Below are 22,171 nucleotides of genomic sequence, written 5' to 3'. Positions count from 1 at the left end.
AAGATCAAGGTACTCAATTCACATCTCAGTTTTGGAGATTCTTCCAAAAGGATCTTGGAACTCAAGTTTGAGTACACATCTCAGTTTTGGAGATCCTACCAAAAGCTCTTGGAACTCAAGTAAAACTTAGCATAACTTTTCACCCTCAGATCGACGGTCAAGCTGAGTGTACTATTCAGACCTTAGAGGATATATTGAGGACCTACGTCATTGATTTCAAGGGTAATAGGGATAATCATTTTCCATTGATAGATTTTGCCTATAATAATAGTTAACATTCCAACATTCAGATGGCTCCAGTTGAGGCCTTATATGGTAGGAGGTATAGATCTCATATTGATTGGTTTGAAGTTGGTGAAGTAGACTTGATAGTTCTCAAGTTGGTGTATAAGGCTATGAAAAATGTTAGATTGATTAGAAAAAGATTAAAGACTATCCAGAGTCGACAAAGGTCCTGTTCTGACATGAGGAGAAGAGATCTTGAATTTGAGGTTGATGACTGGGCTTACTTAAAAATTTCACCATGAAGGGAGTGATGCGCTTTGGCAAGAAATACAAGCTTAATCCCTTCTATGTAGGCCTATATCAGATTTTGAGGCGGATTGGCAAGGTGGCATATGATTTGTGTTTGCCTACTGAGTTGGCATCGGTGCATCTGGTGTTTCATGTGTCTTTGTTAAGGAAGTTTGTTGGTGACCCTAGCTCCATTGTGCCTGTGGAGCTCTTGTACATGCCTAAGCTAGGTGTTGGGAATTGTTTGATTTCATTTGGTTAATTACTTGTACAATTATCAGTTGTCATTAATTTTAATATTAAAAAACATATCTGTTATTTATTAAGAGCATCGTTAATTGAATTATTTTCTACATATTCTTGGTTGTATGTTAAGAGTTCTTCTATCTAGTTAAGAATAGAGTATATGTCGGCATGATTTGGTAAATTGGGTAGTGACAAAATTACTCATTCCTAGAAAGTATTATGTATTTGTACTAAGTTACCCTTAATTAATATCTTGAAAAAAATGTAATCAATTTTTGGTTTTGTAAAAATTCTTTTATATAAATAAGGGTAAAATTTAAAATTAAAAAAAAAACATCATTAATGTCTTCTTGATGATGTTAAAAGTCACTTATTTGAAACAAAATGAAAAAATGCATATGCCACTTATTTTTATTTTGAGGAAGTACCATATTTTCTTAATGGTCATGACCTTTATTTGCTTAGCAGAATATTAATTCTACACATTTGTTTGCCTATCTTATATAAAGTTGTCAATATGGGCAGGTTCAACCCATACAGGCTTTGAAACTTTGCGAGTCGGGTCGAGCTGATTCATTATTTTGGCGGGACAAAAAACAATCATCCCTACCCACAACTACATTGGCTACGGGTCGCACTATCCAACCCACATTTTTTACAGAATATATATTTTTATAATTTAAATTCTACTTTTAAAATGTTAACATAAATATCGACAAAACACTATTGCATGGTGTTTACTACTTGTAAACCATGTCTCAAATTCATAAATAAGATAATCTTAATAATAGCTATAAGTTTTGCACCAAGTAAAGATTTGGTTGTATGAGTTCAATATGAAATCATTGTCATTTTATGTAAATATTTTAAATACAACCGTACAAGTAAATATTTTTAATATTTTGGATTTTTAAATTTCGTAATATTTATATGCATGATTTAAAACTTTATGTTTGGAGTCCTTTTGTTATTTTAGTATTATATTATATTATATTTTAAATTATTTTTTATTTAGCCCACGGGCTAGCCGAACCACATTGCTCAAGCTCGAAAGTCTAGTGGGATTATTCGGGTCGAGTTAAAAAGTCATAATCTTAAATAATCTCTAAAAATATTAGCCCAGCCCTATCAAATAATGGTTGTCCCGACCTAGTTCAACAAGTCTAGGGACGGAGCTAAGTGGAGTTCAGTGGTTCGAACGAACCCACTAGCTTTTTTGTAGACCCTGCATTTATATTAATATATATATATATATATATATATATATTAAGTTGTGAACCCTCGAAACAAGTCTAACTGGCGGCTCACTGATAAGGAAGGTTCCATGGGAACTCTTTCCCACATTAAAGTTGTGGGTTTGAACTAGTGTTTCAAAATACGTTTTGGGGGCGAGCCCCGAGTCAGGGCGTATCAAAAATGCTTCGGAGCGCAAATTAAAGGCGTAGATTCATAGGGCGTAAGTCTTAGAATTTGAGGCGTAAGCATAGGGCATAAAAACGTAAGTCCTGGACGTAAAAACTATGCCCCAGGCGTTAATGTTTTTTTTAATCCATTTTTTCTTTAAATCATATTTTTTATTATCAGAGTAATGACATTTATATTTTATGTTGTCATATTTTTTTAGGTTGTACGGATTTATTCTAAAATGTATAAATAAACTCGTATAGAAAATGACATTGCTATAAATAATATTTTAGATAATTGTGTCTGAAAATGATAAGATAGATCTTTTATAGCACTATGTTCTTGAGACAACTTTATCCATTTTTTGTCATTACTCTTACACCTTCTATTTTCTTACTTTAAAATATATAAACAATAATCAGTGCAAATATTAATTGAAGGTGAGAAGAACTAGTAAATGTAATGATGAATGATAATTTTATCTTAAAAGATTATTTTGGCTATTATCATTTTTTTGTGTTGTTAGTTGTTACCTTTCTCGAATAGTAATTATAATACTTTTTTCTATATTATTAGTTATGAATACCTTTCTCAAATAATAATTATGATATTTTTTTCTATATAATTGGTTATTTATTAAAACTTATTTGTAAAATCATTGAAAGTTTAACTTTTGCTTATTTTTTAAGTAATAAAATTAAAAAATTGAAAATACATGAGATGTATGTCCCGTAGATTCATGTAACTTACGCACCGTGTCTCAGGGCTTATGCTTCGCCCCATACTGTATAAAACGCATCGCCTTGCACCCACTTCTTTTAAAACACTGGTTTAAATCCCACTATCATCAAAGTTTCTCTTTCTTTTTAAAAGGAAGGCATAATACATAAATTAACTCCTAAACTTGACTTCAAATTTTAAGTATGACCTCCGACTCTTATAGTGCACAAATAAAGACTTTAACTATCCATTTCTTAAACAAAAAAAATACGTGAATCCAACCTGACTAAACGAGTGATGGAGATGCAATTCAAGCGTGTCAAATGTAGTTTTTGAGGCCCACAACAGTAAAAAAAGCAGAAATGACAATTTTACCCTTAATGAATCCCTTTCTTTAATTTTTTTTTAATTATAAAATATGTGTAATTTTTTTAATTAGGTGGCAGCCACTGAGTGCCTTAAAAATCCACGTGGGAACGTTTGTATATCACGTATTTTGGCTATTGGAGTCACGTGTTTTTTGGTTTAAGAAATGGATAGTTAAAGTGCCTATTTGTGTACTATGAAAGTTGGAGGTCATACTTAAAATTTGAAGTCAGGTTGAGTAGTCAGTTTATGTATTATGCCTAAAAAAAACATGTTTTACAATATTTTTTTTCTTATTTAGAACCCTCAAACTCCTAGTTCTAGCTCCGCCTTTGAACGGGTCTAGCCCTTATTGATGTTTGCCCTACTCTTATGGTTGCCTTATTCATTTCCAACAAATTTTTGCAATCTTCAATAATAGCCCCAATAGCTGTAAGCTGATGGTAACTATTTTTTGTAATTATACGTTGACAACTACTTCCTTCTTAAATTATTTGTTTTGATTTCTAAATATCATTGTCTCAAATTATTTTTCATTTTAGAAGTTTAAGATAATCCATTCTTATTAATATTTTTTAAAGTGTAAAAGGCAAATAATTTTAGGGAGAGGAAGGGAGGAGGGATGCATTTAAAATACTCCGAGGCACACCTCCACCACGATGATGACTTGTTTATTTTCATAAAAATAAATAAATTATGAATTCAAAGCTTAAGATCTGGTAGGATGTAGTGACAGTTGACAGTAGAGAGCCAAGAGGCATGTTGCTTCAATTATAGTAATGGGAACATCGTCTCGATATCATTCATATGCTGTACTGCACGTCGAGTTAATTATTTATTCATCTACTCACACTTTATTGTAGCGTGTAATTCACGTGTAGGCGTTCATATTGCCCGTTATGTTGTTATGTTGACCCTTCAAACTCCTAATATAATACTCCTTCCTTCATTCTTATTTATTTAATTTTAAAAATTAAGAGATATTTTGTAATTTAGTTTAATTTATTTTTATTATTAGTGTAATCTTTTTTTGAATATGTTTTTTATTCTATATCTTTTTTTTTTATTAATTGATATGCTTTGTCTATTATTGTTTCTTCTCTATTACTTAACTCGGATATATTTGAATGAGGGCCTTTTATAAATAATATTTTCAACTTTCATGAGGTAATGATAAATTTATGCATATTATCCTCTTCAAACACACTTAATAAATTTCACTAGACATTGTTATTATATAATTAAAAAGGATAAAATTATGATTCTATTTATTACTATTTCTTAACAAGTGTGTTATGTGTAAAAATGAAGGAAAAAAGTATTATTATATTGGCCCCGCTGATCTTTTGATCCAATCTATAAATAAACTACTCCTATATCAATATCATACCATTATAGACTCCACCACTGTCACAAAATCATTTTCTAGAGAAAGAGAAAATTAGACGGATCGAGAAGGTGACAATATGGGAGTAGCTCAAGTTAACCAAATCTGGTTCCATCTCATGATCATCCTCTTGTGCATCTCCATTTCTTCTATTGCTGCTGTAAGTCACACTTCCCTATCTAGTCATACAATTGTTGTAGATCTAGAATAGACGCAGCAGTGTCTCATTGTAATAAACTAATTACCTTCTGTTATTCTATTTTAATTTGCAATTGCTTATTTGATGGGGAAATGCAGGATGATTGTGTGTACACAGCTTACATTCGCACTGGCTCAATCATAAAGGCTGGAACCGATTCAAACATTAGCTTTACTCTCTACGATGCCGATGGTTATGGACTTAGAATCAAGAACATAGAGGCATGGGGTGGGCTTATGGGTCCAGGTTACAACTATTTCGAAAGGGGAAACTTGGATATCTTCAGTGGGAAGGGTCCATGTTTGAATGGGCAGATCTGTAAAATGAACTTGACTTCCGATGGTACAGGCCCACACCATGGATGGTACTGTAAATACGTGGAAGTCACCGTTACCGGAGCTCACAAACAATGCAACCAGCAGTTGTTCAATGTGGACCAGTGGCTCGCCACTGATGTTTCGCCGTATGAGCTGACGGCTATCAAGAACAACTGTAAGAAGCCCAAGTCCGGTGAGCAACAGGCCCTTTATGATTCTGAATCTTATCCAATGGTTGATGTAATTTAATTCGAGTTTGTTGGGCTTTAGTGGGGCAGGGCCCAGAATATCTATTTATTTTTCTCTTCTCTTTTTGTGAGTGGGAACAAATATGATTTGTGTGCTGTCATGGACACTTTAGAGAACTCAATAAAGAATCTATCCTCTCTTTTTGTCTTCCCTAATTTGTCAATAGTCTAATAGGATTGAATAACGACGGTACGAAAGAATTGTTACAATCTTATTTACTGAACAATAAACATTGAAACAGAAAATATGTTTTTACAATTCAATGCTACTTAAACTTAGCTAATTAATTATGTTTATAATTAAGCTAAAGAACATTTGGCTATTTAATTTTACAATACAATAAATATCTAACCAATTAATACAATATTTCAATATGGGTTGTTACTCAACCATATGCTAGCATCCCCTCAAATTGATGCGGAGTTTCACAGAGCAACAAATTGGAAATAAGAAATGGACGGCATAATCACGTCATAGCCTTGGTATATATTGTTACAATCTTATTTATTGAATAATATACGTTGGAACAGATAATAATATTTATATGACTTATTAGTACTTACACCTAGCTAATTATGTGTATAATTAAGCTATAAAATATTTGGCTAATTAATTCTACGATACAATAATATCTAGCCAATTTATACAATATTTTAATATGAGTTATTATTCAATCATAAACTAACATACCCCTCCAGTTGATGCAGAGAATCATATAGCAACAATTTTGAGAGAAGAAACGGATGATGTAATCACATCATAGCATTTGTTTACATCAATCAATTGATCATGTTGAATAGTGAGAGTCTTATTGGAAATAAACTCCCCAATATAATAATAGCTCACATCGATATGTTTTGTGTTCTCTCTATTAATCGGGTTGTTAGATAATTTGAATAACACTGGTATTATCAGTATGTAATATGGAAGGATCAATGAATGTTGCCCCTAAATCAGGTAGAATCCTGCATAGACAAAAGATATGTGAGCCAACAACTGATAACGAGCGATATTCAGCCTCAATAGTAGACTTGAATATGCGAGTCTACTTTTAACACTTTAAGAAAATCAACGAGGAGTCGATGAACATACACCATCTTGTTATGGGTCTTTTAGAATTTAGACAACAAGCCCAGTCAGCGTCACAATACCTCTTTAATTGACACGTAGAGGAAGATGGAAATAATAAGCCACGGGAGACTGTCTCCTAGACATATCGAATCACATGGAGCGAGGCCAAATAATCATATGGGTAGGAGATATAACAACTGGACTCAATACTTGGACAACACATGAGCTAGTCAAGTCATTACTTGGACAACACGAGCCAAATAATCATATGGGTAGGAGGGACCAATGAAGGTTGCCCCTAAATCAAGTATAATCCTTCATAGCCAACGATTTATGAGCTATCAACTGACAACGAGCAATATTCAACCTCAATAATAGACTCGAATGTGTGAGTCTACTTTTAACACTTTCAAAAATTCAATGAAGAGTCGATAAACATACACCATCCTATTATGGATCTTTTAGAATTCGGACAACCATCACAATCAACGTTAGAATAGCTCTTTAATTGACATACAGAGGAAGATGGAATGAATCATCCCCAGACATATCAAATCTAATGGAGCAAGGCCAAATAATGAATATGGGTAGGAGATGAAACAAACTGACTCAATATTTGGACAACACATGAGATAGCTAACTTAGTGGTCATGCTCCGAGCCTACATCCTGGACCTAATTAGCATTCAAAATCATTGTTCTGACTTATTACTATATGGAAGACTAAACAACTTATGCGGAAACAATTTAAAGGATGAGCATCACAATGATTAAATAAAAACAAAATCATCTCAACGACTTTATCTAAAAATCTGAATAATAATAATAATATATGTGTTTGAAAACATCTTAAAATAATGACTTGACTGGCTTGTCTGTGAGACCTCTAATGAATTGAAGATAGGTGTCGAGACAAGATCTTCAACTACCTAAATACTCCACTAGCAATGTCTACTAAGTATTGAATAACTATATAATTGAACTCCTTCGAAAATAATGAGGTTTTACCAAATACTGATGGAGAAAGATCCTAGTGATATATTTTGTTGCCGATCTTGAAAACTTGAATTTGCATCATTTAAAGATACAGAGACAAATTAAATAGCATCGGTTTATGGAATATTAATTCAATTTTTTAATTTTCAGCTCAGTGCACTAAAATTCCCGCTATACGCGGGGTACAGAAAAGGATCTGACCACAAAGGTCTATTGTATGCAACTGGCTAAACGAAATACATTGAACTGAAAAAATAAATCTGAAGGTAGATTGTAAAATAGTCAATTGAAAAATAAAGCATGCATGTGTACTTTAAAAACCAAAGTTTAGAACTGAATATGTGTGCAATAGTAGCAAATACTAAAAATCATATAATTTACTTTTTGGAGAGTTTTTTTAACCGACAATTATCACATGAGTCTCATGATGATACAATGTATTGTCCACGTTGTCATTGTCTTCTAATACTTTGTCAGGATAAAGAACAACCTAAGCTAGTGGATCCAATCATTTAGCATTTACCAGGGCCTTATAGAGGAGTCAGTTATGTCACGACCCAAGCCTACACTCTGGACGTGGTCGGCACTCAAAAATTATTGTTTCTCCCAAGAAACCCCTTGACCTGGATGGTTACTGAACGGAAGACTAGACATACATACGGAAGCTTTAAAGGAGATACACATTTAAAATCATTGAAATAAACTTAAAACATCTCAATATTTCTTTATGAATAACTCTGAAAATATATAGTTCTAATTATAAGTAGTAATAATGTTTAGCACATCAGAATAAATAAATTTAACTGACTCACTAACTTTGTCCATGAAGCCTCTATTAAACTGAGACAGGTGTCAAGACAAGACCCACAACTACCTGACTACTCCACTAAAAATGACCAATAGATAAATGTACTGAAAAACTAAATTGAAGCCCTCCGAAAGTAAGGAGGTTTCACCAACTTTTGATGGAAAGAGATTATGAATGTCTGTTATCATGAGTACCTAAATTTGCATCATAAAAATGATGCATCATCAAATGGTGTCAGTATATGGAATGTACGATATGTAATAAAGTTGAATAAAAATACGGAATTGGTCTAAATACTCATGCTGAATGAAATTTTAAAAATACCTTGACTGAAACTAAAACAATGAAAGTGTAACGAAAAACCTCAAAACTTTATAACTAAAAAATATGCAGCAATATTGAATACTAAAAATAATATAACTTTACTTTTTTTGGGGAGTTTCTCTACCGACAACCATCACTATGAGCCTCGTGTTGATACAATGTACTGCTCACATTGCTAGACCGTCCATTAACTTGATAAGATAAGGAACACAAACTCAACTCATTGATCCATAAAAAAAGACCTCAGTTGAAGCTAATGAGGACTCGCCTGAATCAACGGTATGATTCTATCATACGCTAGCTACATAGTTTATGGGATTTGAATTATCTAAACTTTTGCCTAAATTGGTACCCAATAGTACTCTAAAAACATGCAATAATGCACATATATACAATAAAATCTCTGTGAGTACATACTTAAAATACTCATTTGAAGTGGCAATGAAATTTACTTTCACTGATTGAAAACTCTTTCTCAACTCTTTATACATTTTTTGAAAAATAGATATATATTTTTCTCAATACAAATAATGCATTTCGAACTACTCAAGATCTCCTAAGACTCATCCTCAATAGTAATGCATAATACTTTGACTTACTTAAACTCTGAAAAAATCATGCATAATGAATAGTAATGCAAAAATCTCAAAATCAAGTAATGTACTTGGGAAACTCATGTTCCCTTAAAACTCTTGTTTTACTCAACGTTTTGAAATACTTTTACTTTCACTAAAAATAATATATAATGGATAGAAATGTAAAACCTTCAACAACTCAATATGGTTCATGTGAAAAATAAGCATGAACAACAATCAATAACTAGAATCATATAAGGAATCATAAGCTCAACGATAGAGAATCGAATTCAATAACAAGAAATCATAGAAACTTGAATTTCAATAAAAGGACTAGGTTAAAAACCCTAGGATAGACTTTTATTGACTGAATCTAAATGTAGGGCATGAGGACTAACTTATTCCAACACTATGACTTCCTTACATACCTGAAAGAATGAAGTTCTTGAAGAAGCTTTGAAGAAGATACTTGAAACCCTATCTTTTCTCCTATTGAATCTTGCTCTAAGACTTGAAAGTGATTATGAGAGTAAATCGAAGGAATAATATTGCCAAAGGCCATAAGAAGGTATAAAATCGTCCGGGTTTAATCTTTAAAATGATGGAAATATACCAAACTAGCCCTCATTACAATATTGGCAAAGTAGTCTACGAGGTCATCTATGGTTCATAGGAGCCAATCGTAGATATTTGGCTAAAATCTGAGGTTCTGGACTCAATTCTATGGGCCTAAACTACGGCCTGTAAATGCTTTTACAATGCGTAGTTGGGTTCGTAGGAGTTGGACCCAAAATTTGACTTTCAGGACTTTTTCCATGAGTTCAAAGTATGGGTTTCAGACCCCATCTACGACCCGTAGGTCAGGTTTGTAGGTATTGACTTCGAAAACTATGTTCTTGTAGCCTCTACTAAAATAGTCATAATTTTTTACTACGAACTCCAAATGAGGCAAAATAGGTGGAGTTGAAAACAAGTCATAGACCTTCAATGTGATAGGTTAATTGGCCACCTAAATCTTTATATTCTAGGAGATATGATCGTTGGAAGTTGATCCAAGTAAAATCTTTATTGAAATTCAATTGGTAAGGAAGCTTTTAATTCAACTTTGTGCTAGAGGATTCTTTTAACGTTAACTCATCTCCAAATCTATTATCACACTAAAAAATTAACCTCAACACTTATGTACAATTAAGAATCACCCTACACGACCCTATATGCCTATGAAAAATGATTTGGGTCTTAATTTAGAAATTTTTAGGGTGTTACAAGCTGAACCATCAACACAATCCTAATCTTATGCTGGTAGCGTAGTTCCAGAATTTAAATTATCTGAATCCTTACTCAATTTGGTGCTTAACACTACTAAAAATATGCATTGTGCTCAATAACAATAAAGATGTCCCACTTTTTTTAAAAAAAGGCCCCTTTTTAGAGGAAAAATCGAAATCCTATTGCTTTGAGCCTATGTTAAATAATATTGTGTTAGTACTTAAATGAATAAAACTTTTCTTTAAAGCTTGATTATGTTTTTCTAAAAATCTGATCATGCTTTCTCAAATTTGAGATATAATTTCTTTAAGCTAAACATTTTTCTTTAAGAAACTGTCTAGGCTTTCTTTCTAAAAATATGCATCTTGAATGCAATACTTTCTTGAAATGCTTCTATATGATCTTGAAATATACTTTACTCATGAAAATAATGCAAAAGAAATAATATAACAAAATTTTCAAATAACTTTAACTAAGAAGGGGTCATGTGATAAAATAGTGAACCCTAAATCAATCAAGGATCATTAACAACATAAAATATATTGATTTTAACAATAGAATCAACAATGACATATTCAAAAAAGAAGAATTTAAAAATCATGGACTTTGGGATAAAAATCCTAATTTTAATTTTTAATAATTGATATATAGATTTACATATCTTAGTGATGAAACTAGATAAAGAACATTAGAAGAGAACCCTAGCTTGGTGATGAAACTAGATGAAGAACCTTGGAAGAGGACCCTAGCTTGGTGCTTCTTAAAAATTATTGACCATTGAACTTTGGGGAGGTTGCATTATAAAAACTGATTATCTAACTCTCCTAAGATGTTTTAAGGTCATTTAGATAACTTTCACAAAGGTTTTGAGACAAAGATAACCTCATTTAACAAAAAGTCGATGAAATTTTCCATTGTACCATCGTCTGAGTGATGGATTGTCGTCTGAGTAACCACCATTTATTGGCCACTTATCGAGATCACTGGTCAGTTGTGATGCCCCCTCTGATGGGCATCACTTGAGTGATGGGTCGTCATACTGGCCATCACTCACTGACAGATCGAAACATTTCTGGTAAATCATTCATAACATTTTACTCCAAACTCGATCAAGTAATGTTCGATGGCATTGGAAAGAAGACTTATAGACCTTTAATTTGGTAGGTCGTAACCTAAATCTTCATATTATGAAAGATATGATCATTTAAAATTGACCCTTGTATGAACTAATGCATGACACTTAGCAGGTATGAAGACTTTGAACTCAACTTAGTGCTAGAGGTGTGTTAGGTCATCTCCAACACAACACCAAATTGTACACCAAATCTTATTTTGGTGTAAACTTTTATAGTTTGGTACTCCAATCCAGCATCAATTTTTACATTATTTTAGTGTGTGAATAGTGTTACACTAAATTTGATGTAAAATTATTCATCAATACTAATCTCTTTTGATACACCACTACATCTAGATCACTATGAAAAAAAGCATTCTTAAATTCGTCTGATGAAGATCCCAAGATCGGGAACCTACAAGGGCTAACAAGATGTGTATGTTGTTATCTTTGTAACTGGGGAAAATTTCTTCTCATAATCAATGTTGTATTCTTGCTTGTATCCATGAGTAACCAAATGTGCTTTATAACGATTAATTTTCTCATTAACAATAAGCTTAACAGAATAAACCTATCTACTACCTATAATCGTACGTCCATGAGGTGTATCAACCAAACCTCAAGTGTCATGTCCTACTACTAATTAGGTTCTAAGGAGGCCCGAGCATATGATTATGGAAGCTAAGTTAAAACCACAGACAATTTCAGAGCAGGATGTGCTAAGATTTTTATCACTCTAAGAAGTACTCATAGTGGATGGGAGCATTGGAGACCTCAGTAGATCTTCAAGGTAAAGGATTCTTAGTGGAAGGATTTGAGGAGGTTATGGATGATACTATAATGGGAGAGTGTGGGGTGTTTAGATTAGAGGACAACTTTGGTTAAAGACCCACATCGGCAAACACAACAACCGATGAGTGATTGGTATATAACTCACGACATTGAATGGGGAAAAATGTTGGCAAACAACAACATTATCCAGCATTGGTACACGTACAAATCTAGTAGCAGAATCCTCTTTCAGAGCAGGTTGTGAAGTTCAGAATTGAAAAACGTTTCAAGAAATACTACATGAGGGGACACTCAAAGCAAGTGATATGATTTATCATAATATAAATAGCCTTTATTTACATCATTAAATCCAATAAATACACCCCGTATAACCTTATTAAAAAAATTATGACTTTCATGAGGCCATAACAGGACATATAAGGCCAACCAAACACCTTCAACCTCGAGAGATCTGGATATGTTCCTTATAGATGATGATAAGGAGATACATTGTCAGTAACAAGAGAATGTTATCTATTAATAAAATAAACAATCATCTAAACCGCCTCAACTGAAAAACAAAATCGACAAGAATAAGTATTCAATGAGTCTAATGTTGTTTCTAAGACATGTTTGTTCTTACGTTCCACTACCTCATTTTATTCAGGTGTATACGGGTAAGACCATTGAGCCAAAATACCCTTTTCTTTAAAGAATTTAAGTATGACTGTAGAGGTAAGTACCTCCTCGGGAATCAAATCAAAAAGTCTTAATCATCTTCCCAAACTACGTAAAACTAAACAAAATAAAATTCATAATAATCATCGGCACTTCACTCTTGTTTTGAACAAAGATATTGAAATGGTAGTTAGAATATTGTTATAACAGTTAGAAAACATGTGTTAGATCAGTTGGTTGATATTGTTAGTTAGTTGATTTGATTAGTTAGCACTAACTTAACTGATCCAGATGGCATTCCACCTGTCACTTATTGTTATTTAGTTAGTTAGAGTTATGATTGATGTATAAACAGGACACACCTCAATTGAATGAATCATATCAATTCAATCCAAAATATCTTCTCAAAGCTTCTTCTCATTCTCTAATGGCTTCTTAGTTTAAAGCATAGCACAAATTTGAAGTTGCATGCCCTGCAAGTTGATATGGTATCAGAGATCATCATTCAAAAATGAGTTGATTATTCAAATCGCTTCTGCATAGTTATTTGATACTAAATCTCTAAAGACTTGAAGCTGAAATGGAAGAAGTTGAAATTGATCACAAACATCCATTGTTTCTACAGCCATCAAATACTCCTGGATTCATTTTAATTCCTATTCAGCTGGTAGGAACTGAGAACTATGGACTTTGGAGCAGATCGATAAGGATTGCTCTCCTTGGAAAAGGAAAATTAGGCTTCATCAATAGAACCTGTAGGAAAGAAAAATTCAAGGAGAATCTATTTGATACATAGGAGAAGTGTGATGCGATACTACATTCATGGATTATGAATTCAGTTTCAAAGCACTTGTTGAACGACATTGTGTATGGATCCAGTGCCAATGCTGTCTGGGAGGACTTAAAGGAGTGTTTCAATAAGATTAATCAAGTGAGAGTTTTCCAACTGCATTGGGAACTCACCAATCACACACAAGGTACGAACTTTGTATTTGTCTACTAGTCAAAGCATAAGGAACTATGGGATGAGTATAATACTATAATTTCAAATCCTAAGTGTGATTGCCCTAAGTCAAAAAAATATGAAGATCATCTGCAAGACCAAAGGTTGCTGCAATTTTTGAATGGCTTGTATGATTCATATGATCAAACTAGAAGGCAAATTCTTATGAAATCAATAGCTCTTAGTGTGAGCCAAGCTTATGCTATGATATCTGAGGATGAAAGTGAGAGAGCAATTATTAGTTATTCTTCTCAGGTAGCTACTAGTCAGGATAGGTTTAATGATCATACCATTCTACAAGCTGGTAAGGATCAGGGATACAGAGAAAAGAAACCTTTTCTAAGGAGTGAACACTGCCATGTGAGAGGACACTCCAAGGAGAAATACTAGAAGATAATTAGTTGTCCTGAGGATTATAAAGCTAAAGGAAGGTTCAATGGAAATAACAACACCATAGGACACTACAATCAATCACCTCAACCTCAATATTTTTCCAATGGAAAGTATGGTGGTCAACAATTTGCAAATCTAAACAATGTGTGTGGAATTGGTATTCCTACTAGAGCAAACACTTATGAGAATCACACCACTGGAGAAAAGCATATGACATAAGCAAAAGGCCAATATTTCATTGAGACTCAATACCAATAGATCCTAAATATGCTGGGCCAAGATGCCACAAAAGGATAGCAAGTTGTGAATTCATCAGGTACTATTACATGCGTTCATTCACATATTCCTTATAGTGAACGGATAGTGGATTCTGGTTTCACTCACCATATCACATCTAGCCCAGAAAATCTGCTAAGATCTGAGGAAGTAAGAAGTTCTAAGAATGATAAAATACAACTTTCCATAGGAGATAAGGTAGATATCATACACATAAGAGATGCTCATGTGTTTGATGAGTCTATTTTGAAGAATGTGTTGTTTGTTCCTAACTTTAGATTCAACCTACTGTCAATTTTAAGGTTAACCAAGGAACTTTCATGCTTTGTCTCTTTCTTCCCTGATTTATATATGTTTCAGGATCTATTCAGTGGTAAGGTGAGGGAGATTGGTAAGGAACAATGTGGACTATACATTTTCAAGTAAAGAGGAGGAAATAAACAAATAAGGCAAGGACAAATAAATTAGTGTTCTGCAGGAATAAAGATAGCCCCAGTAGCGGTAAGTGACATCTCTGGGAAGTACAACCTGTAGCATATGGGACTAGGACATCCTTCCATGTCAGTCATGAAAGAATTACATATAGTAAAAGGCAAATGTAGTAGTTATGTGCATGAGAGTTGTTCTATATGCCCAAAGGCTAAACAAACTAGATTGAAGTTTCCAACTAGTAGTCAAGAGGTGATTTTCCTTTCCAACTTGTACATTTGGATCTATAGGGACCTTATAAAACTGTAACACTTGATAAAAAATCCTATTTTATAACAATTTTTGATGATTATATAAGATTTACTTGGGTGTACTTATTGCAGTTAAAATCTAAAGTCATTGTAGCATTAAAATTATTTTTGTCTGTGGTAAGAAATTAATTTGCTGGATCCATTAGTCCTCAGATCAGTTAATAGAACTGAATTCTTCAACACTCAATATAATGACCTATTGAGTCAACATGGTATTATGCACCAAAGTAATTATGTTCACACAGCACATCAAAATGAAAAAGTTGAAAGGAAGCACATGCACATTATGGACACAACAAGGTCTTTAAGATTTCAGGCAGACATTCCCATTAGGTATTGGGGCTTATATGTGAAGGTTGAAGTTTACCTCATTAATATACTTTTATCAAATGTATTACAAGGTCACACTCCCTATGAGATTTTATATAAGAAGAGGAATCACACTGACCATGTGAGAGTGTTTGGCTGTTTGTATTATGCTACAAATTTGGTTAAGCATGACAAATTTGCAGAAAGGGTCAAAGAAGCAGTACTAATGGGATACTCAGAGACACAAAAAGAATACTTATTATTAGATCTTACCACTAATCTTTTATTTGTTAGCAGGGATGTGCACTTTAGAGAGACAATATTTCCTTTCAGGAAGAAGACACCTAAAGGAACCCTGGAGAATCATCACATGCATATAGAGCAAGATTCTGTGTAGATGTCTCAGTTACTGAATGTCTCAAATGATCATGGTGATGTAGTCCTTGAAGATGCTCCCTATGAAGATGAATTATCTAAATCCTTATCAAAATGATGTCTCTTCCCAAGATCTTGTGGCTAATAATACATAAGATGCTGCCAATAGAGCTCCTCAAGACTTTATGGCTGATAATACACATAATATTAAGCATACAGAGCTAATTATTTCATCAAGGGCACAACCAGACGAGGAGGCTACACCATCAGTACCATGAACTAGAAAGTCTCATAGACAGGTGAAAGAACCTATATGGATAAAGGATTATGTTGTCTAGAAGAAAGGGAGCACTATTCTCTATCCTACTGCACAATATGTTTCATATGAGAGGACATCTCCTAAGTATCAATGTTATTTGACTAAATTCTCAAAACTGGTGGAGCCACAAAGATTCAATGAGGCTGCTAAGGATCCAAGATGGATAGAAGCTATGAAACAGAAAGTACAGGCCATGAAGGAAAACAATACTTGGGAAGTAGTACCATTACCAGCAAGAAAGAATACTGTGCGATCCAAATGGGTCTACAAAAGTACAAGTCTAGTGATAAGGTTGAAAGGTTTAAGGCAAGGCTTGTAGCCAAGGGCTATAGCCAGAAAGAAGGCCTAGACTACCATTATACTTTTTCCCCTGTAGCCAAAACGGTCACAGTGAGATCTGTCATAGCTCTGGCTACTTCTAGAGGGTAGAACTTGTTTCAAATGGATGTATATTGTTACGACCCAACTCTGTAGGCCGTGACTGGTGCCCGAGTTGGGCACCTATACGTACCCTTATCCCCACTAAGTGTGTTAGCAGAATAGACAAAAGTAGGAGTCAAAAAGGGGTCGCTAGAGAGTGCATGAGAACAAATATAGCATAAGAGGATCGTTAAGACCATCACGGAACACAAAGCCCAAAATATATATACATAACCCACATCATAAGTCTACAGAACTCTATAGAATGATAGTCTAGTCAATTGATGGGATAGGGCCCCATCGTACCCTTAACCAATATGTACAAATGTACAATAGAAATGTTAGTACCGAAATAGGGCTATGGACAAAGGAGTACTGCCAACCAATAGGGTGAATGTCCTAAGCGAGCAGATCAGTAAACCGAGCGTCTATACCTGTGGGCTTATAATCCAGCCTCTCCCCCCTAAAAAAGAAAGGGTCAGTACGGATAATATACCGAGTATATAAAGCATGGATTGTAATAAGTAAAGCCATTACCAGAGTAGAAAGTGCAAAAAAGAGCAAACTATCTAGAATACCAACATGCTTTTCATAACCAAAGATAATATATGTAGAAAACATATGCCATATTCGGGCCCATTATGGGACTCGGTGAAAAAATCATGGTCACGCTCTGTCACTGGCGCCATAGCACATCATAACTCCAGAGTAGAGAATATCTCCATAACAGATATATCATATCAGATGATCATATCAGATCATATCATATCATATGTGTACAGGGCACATCATAACTCCACAAATCCCATGTACATGTTGTACCTTCCCCCTCACGTTGGGGCATGATAAACAATGCAAAAGTGTATGCATGATAACAAATCCTGGCCTGCACTCAGTAAAAGAAGGATTGAGGCATCCATGAGTGGAGTAGTGAGAAACTAAATGCAATATAAAATATAAAATATTTCCAGAGACTCGATAGCATAACTCTGATGCCAAGTCATATAAGAGAAATTGAGCGATAATCATAGTGTATGTCTTTTAGATGTCATGATGGTCTATGTCAAAATAGTCTTTCTGAAATCGTTTCCATATTTCATAATATATTATGAGACTCAATAGAATAATTAAAATAAGCTATCATTCAAAATTAAGACAAGAGTCATATCAAGTACCTGTTGAAAGTCACAATGGATTACATCAAAATGGAATTTCTGAAACTATATACTCGTATCAAAGTGTAATAAAATATCCTTTGGAAATCAAGAAATTGGCCATCCTAGTGGCTCCAGGATTAGAAACTTCCTTGGAATCATAAAAAATTCATATATTTGTTACATAATTACCATGCCAAAAGAAAGAATAAGCTTTACATACTTATGCCAAAAACATGCCAAAAGAAGGAAACATTAGTTTTACATACCTCTTACGGATTACTCTTAACACGTTCGCCTCATCGTCTATTGAACCTATTTAACATGAAAGTAATTCTAAGGTTAGTGACATTCGACTTTCCATCTTTTAATTCTACCACCAATTACCCATAGGAACCAATCCCTTATCCATTCCCTTAGACTAGTTCATTACTAGTTTCGAAGTTAGCGGAAGTTAGGCAGCATCTCCCCTATAACTTGCCCTATCCAAACTTCCTTTTTAATATCCAAACCTTATAATCCATCCAAAAACAACAATCATCATAATATATACAAGTAAACCACTTCAACATTACACAACACAAACTCCAAACAACTCTCTTAAAACTACGATACCAAAATAGGGTTTTTAATCTCAATTTTGTAAAAGCTTTAACCACACGAACCGGGGTGTCATGTGGATGCAACCAGAAGAATATACAGTCATTTTTAGTCATGTTCCATCCCTTCAATACTGCAAAACAATGTCCAAAATAACACCACAATAACAACGACTCTAGCTAAACTTTAACTCATTAAAATTGCGTTAAACCAGCCCCTACATGACCTGCAACGCTCTTTAGTTGTAACATGTATATTTTCATTTTTACAATCCATATTTATACCTTAATAATATGTCCAAACCCTTACCAAAATGTGGGATAAGAGAGACAATCCATACCTTGCTAGAACTCGCTAAAACTTGCCTCAAAAATTCTCTTAACATGCTGAAAATTGATGGGCTGTTCGCGTCCCTTCTTCTCTGCCCCAAATAGTAATTTTACTCTATTAAACACCGTCATGTAACTGTGGGATACCTTAAATAATTAATTCACGGAATGAAAGTCGGACGCTTACCTCAAATTAGCCAAATCTGTGGCTGCCTTCTCTCCTTTCTCACATTTTTTTCTCTTCTTTGTTGTTGAATTTTGGATGAAAATGACTTAATAGTCATCACAACATGTATATAAATGTGTCCTTAAGAGGGGACACGTGGCATCCCATAGGGGTGACACATGACATCCCCCTAGGGTTCCACCTCATCCATGCGCCCACTAACATGCTGCCATATGGCAGCGTGGGGTCCACCCCAAGCAGGTGAGTCACCTACTTGGTCCAAGTAGGTGCATCACCTACTTGCTTCCAAGTAGGTGCTACGCCTCCTTTCGCCTCTCCCATGGGTTCGTAATATCATCTCACTTCAAGAGCCTATGTATTCCTTGCTACTTAAGCTCGACATGTACTCAATTAGCTTAGTATGTAAAATGTCTCAAGTAATAGCTTTCACAAGTAAGTCAAGTTCTACGATTCACTACTTGACCTCCAACTTCTTCTAGATTCTTATAACCCTATTTTCAATCTTCTCTCTTATGAAGTATCTCCTTATCCTTTCCTTAAGATTATTTTATAGCGTTATAGATTATCTGACTCACATGATGACTTCTAAGAAACTTAAGAGCCTTTCCAAAAACATAAGAAGCATTCCAAGGTATAAAAATATGGGGTGTAACATCAGATATGAAAGAAAGGTAACATCTAAATGTCCTTTAGCCTCCTGTTTATAGATGTGGTGTACAACACACCGATAAACAATACACTACTAGATACGGTCTGTAGACACTCCAAGGACAAACTGCTTGGATACCACTTTTGTCATGATCCAACTCCGTAGGCCGTGACTGGTGTGCGAGTTGGGCACCCATATGTACCCTTAGCCCCACTTAGCATATTAGCAGAATAGAAAAAAGTAGGAGTCAAAAAGGGGTCCTTAGAGAGCGCATGAGAATAAATATAGCACAAGAGAGCCGTTAAGGCTATCACAAAACACAAAGCCCAAAACTTATATACATAACCCACATCACAAGTCTAAATACCTCTACGGAATAATAGCCTAGTCATATGACACTACAGGGCCCCGTTGTACCCTTAACCAACATGTATAAATGTACAAAAGAAAAGTTAGTACCAAAATAGGGCTCTAGACAAAGGAGTACTGCCAACCAATAGGGTGAATTTCCTAAGCGAGTGGATTAGAAAATCAAGTATCTATACCTACGGGCATATAATGCAGCCCCCCCTCCCAGAAAAAAGGGGTCAGTACGGACAATATACTGAGTATGTAAAGCATGGACTATAATAAGTAAAGCCATTACCAGAGTAGAAGGTGCAAAAATGAGCAAAATATCTAGAATATCGAAATGCTTTTCATAACCACATATAATATATGTAGAAAACATATACCATATCTAGGCCCATTATGGGACTCGGTGAAAAAATCGTGGTCGCTGCCCTGTGACTAGCACCACAGCACATCATAACTCCAGAGTAGGGAATATCTCCATAACATATCATATCATAATAGATAGTCATATCATATCATATGTGTACAGGGCACATCATAACTTCATAAATCCCATGTACAAGTTGTACATTCCCCCTCATGTCAGGGCACGATGAACAATGCGAAGAAGTATACATGATAACAAATCCTGGCCCGAGCTCATTAAAAGAAGCATTGAGGCATCCATGAGTGGAGTAGTGAGAAACTAAATGCAATATAAAATACAAAACATTTCCACAGACTCGATAGAATAACTACGATACCAAGTTATATAAGAGAAATTGAGCGATAATCATAGTGCATGTCTTTCAGATGTCACGATGGTATATGTCAAAATAGTCTTTCTGAAATCATTTCCATATTTCAAAATATATTATGAGGCTCAATGGAATAATTAAAATAAGCTATCGTTCAAAATCAAGAAAAGAGTCATGTCAAGTACCTTTTGAAAGTCACTATGGATTACATCAAAATGGAATTTCTGAAACTATATACTCGTATCAAAGCGTAATAAAATATCCTTTGGAAATCAAGAAATTGGCTATCCTAGTGGCTCAAGGATTAGGAACTTCCTTGGAATTATAAAAAATTCATATATTTATTTCATAACGACCATGCCAAAATAAAGAATAAGCTTTACATACTTATGCCAAAAACATGCCAAAAGAAGAAAACATTAGCTTTACATACCTCTTACGGATTACTCTTAACACGTTCACCTCATCGTCTCTCGAACCTATTTAACATGAAAGTAATTCTAAGGTTAGTGACCTTCAACTTTCCATCTTGTAATTCTACCACCAATTACCCATAGGAACCAATCCCTTATCCATTCCCTTAGACTAGTTCATTACTAGTTCCGAAGTTAGTGGAAGTCGGACAGCATCTCCCATATAACTTGACCTATCCAAACTTCCATTTTAACCTCCAAACCTTATCATCCATCAAAAAACAACAATAATCAGCATATATACAATCAAACCACTTCAACATTACACAAAACAAACTCCAAACAACTCTCTTAAAACTACAATACCAAAATAGGGTTTTTAATCTCAATTTCGTAACAGCTTTAACCACACGAACCGGGGTGTCATGTGGATGAAACCAGCAGAATATACAGTCAGTTTTATTCATGTTCCATCCCAGCAATACTACAAAACAATGTCCAACACAACACCACAATAACAATGACTCTAGCTAAACTTTAACCCGTTAAAATCGCGTCAAACCAACCCCTACATGACTTGCATCGCTCTTTAGTCATAACATGTATATTTTCATGTTTTAAATCCATATTTATACCTTCATAACATGTCCAAACCCTTACCAAAATGTCGGAGAAGAGAACCAAGTCATACCTTGCTAGAACTCGCTAAAACTTGACTTAGAAGTTCTCTTACCATGCTGAAAATTGATGGGCTGTTTGCGTCCCTTCTTCGCTGACCCAAATAGTAATTTTATTCTGTTAAACACCTTCATGTAGCCATGGAATACCTTACATAATTAATTCACGGAATGAAAGTCATAGGCTTATCTCAAATTGGCAAAATCAGTGGCTTCCTTATCCCCTTTCT

The 22,171-nt window shown here is 34.4% G+C and overlaps 1 protein-coding gene across 1 annotated transcript; it reads left to right on the top strand.

Moving 5' to 3' along the window:
- The first annotated feature begins 4,629 nt into the window (after window positions 1-4,629).
- LOC129895051 (PLAT domain-containing protein 3-like) lies at window positions 4,630-5,550 on the top strand. The gene is made up of 2 exons (XM_055970682.1): window positions 4,630-4,796; window positions 4,934-5,550. The coding sequence occupies exons 1-2, from the start codon at window positions 4,716-4,718 to the stop codon at window positions 5,399-5,401; spliced, it is 549 nt and encodes a 182-aa protein (XP_055826657.1). The 5' UTR covers window positions 4,630-4,715; the 3' UTR covers window positions 5,402-5,550.
- Window positions 5,551-22,171: the final 16,621 nt, after the last annotated feature.

This window comes from Solanum dulcamara, chromosome 7 (assembly GCF_947179165.1).
Source record: "Solanum dulcamara chromosome 7, daSolDulc1.2, whole genome shotgun sequence".
Classification (NCBI taxonomy): Eukaryota; Viridiplantae; Streptophyta; class Magnoliopsida; order Solanales; family Solanaceae; genus Solanum; species Solanum dulcamara.
The sequence above is the reverse complement of the archived record's forward strand: the minus strand, read 5'-3'. Positions and strand labels throughout refer to the sequence as shown.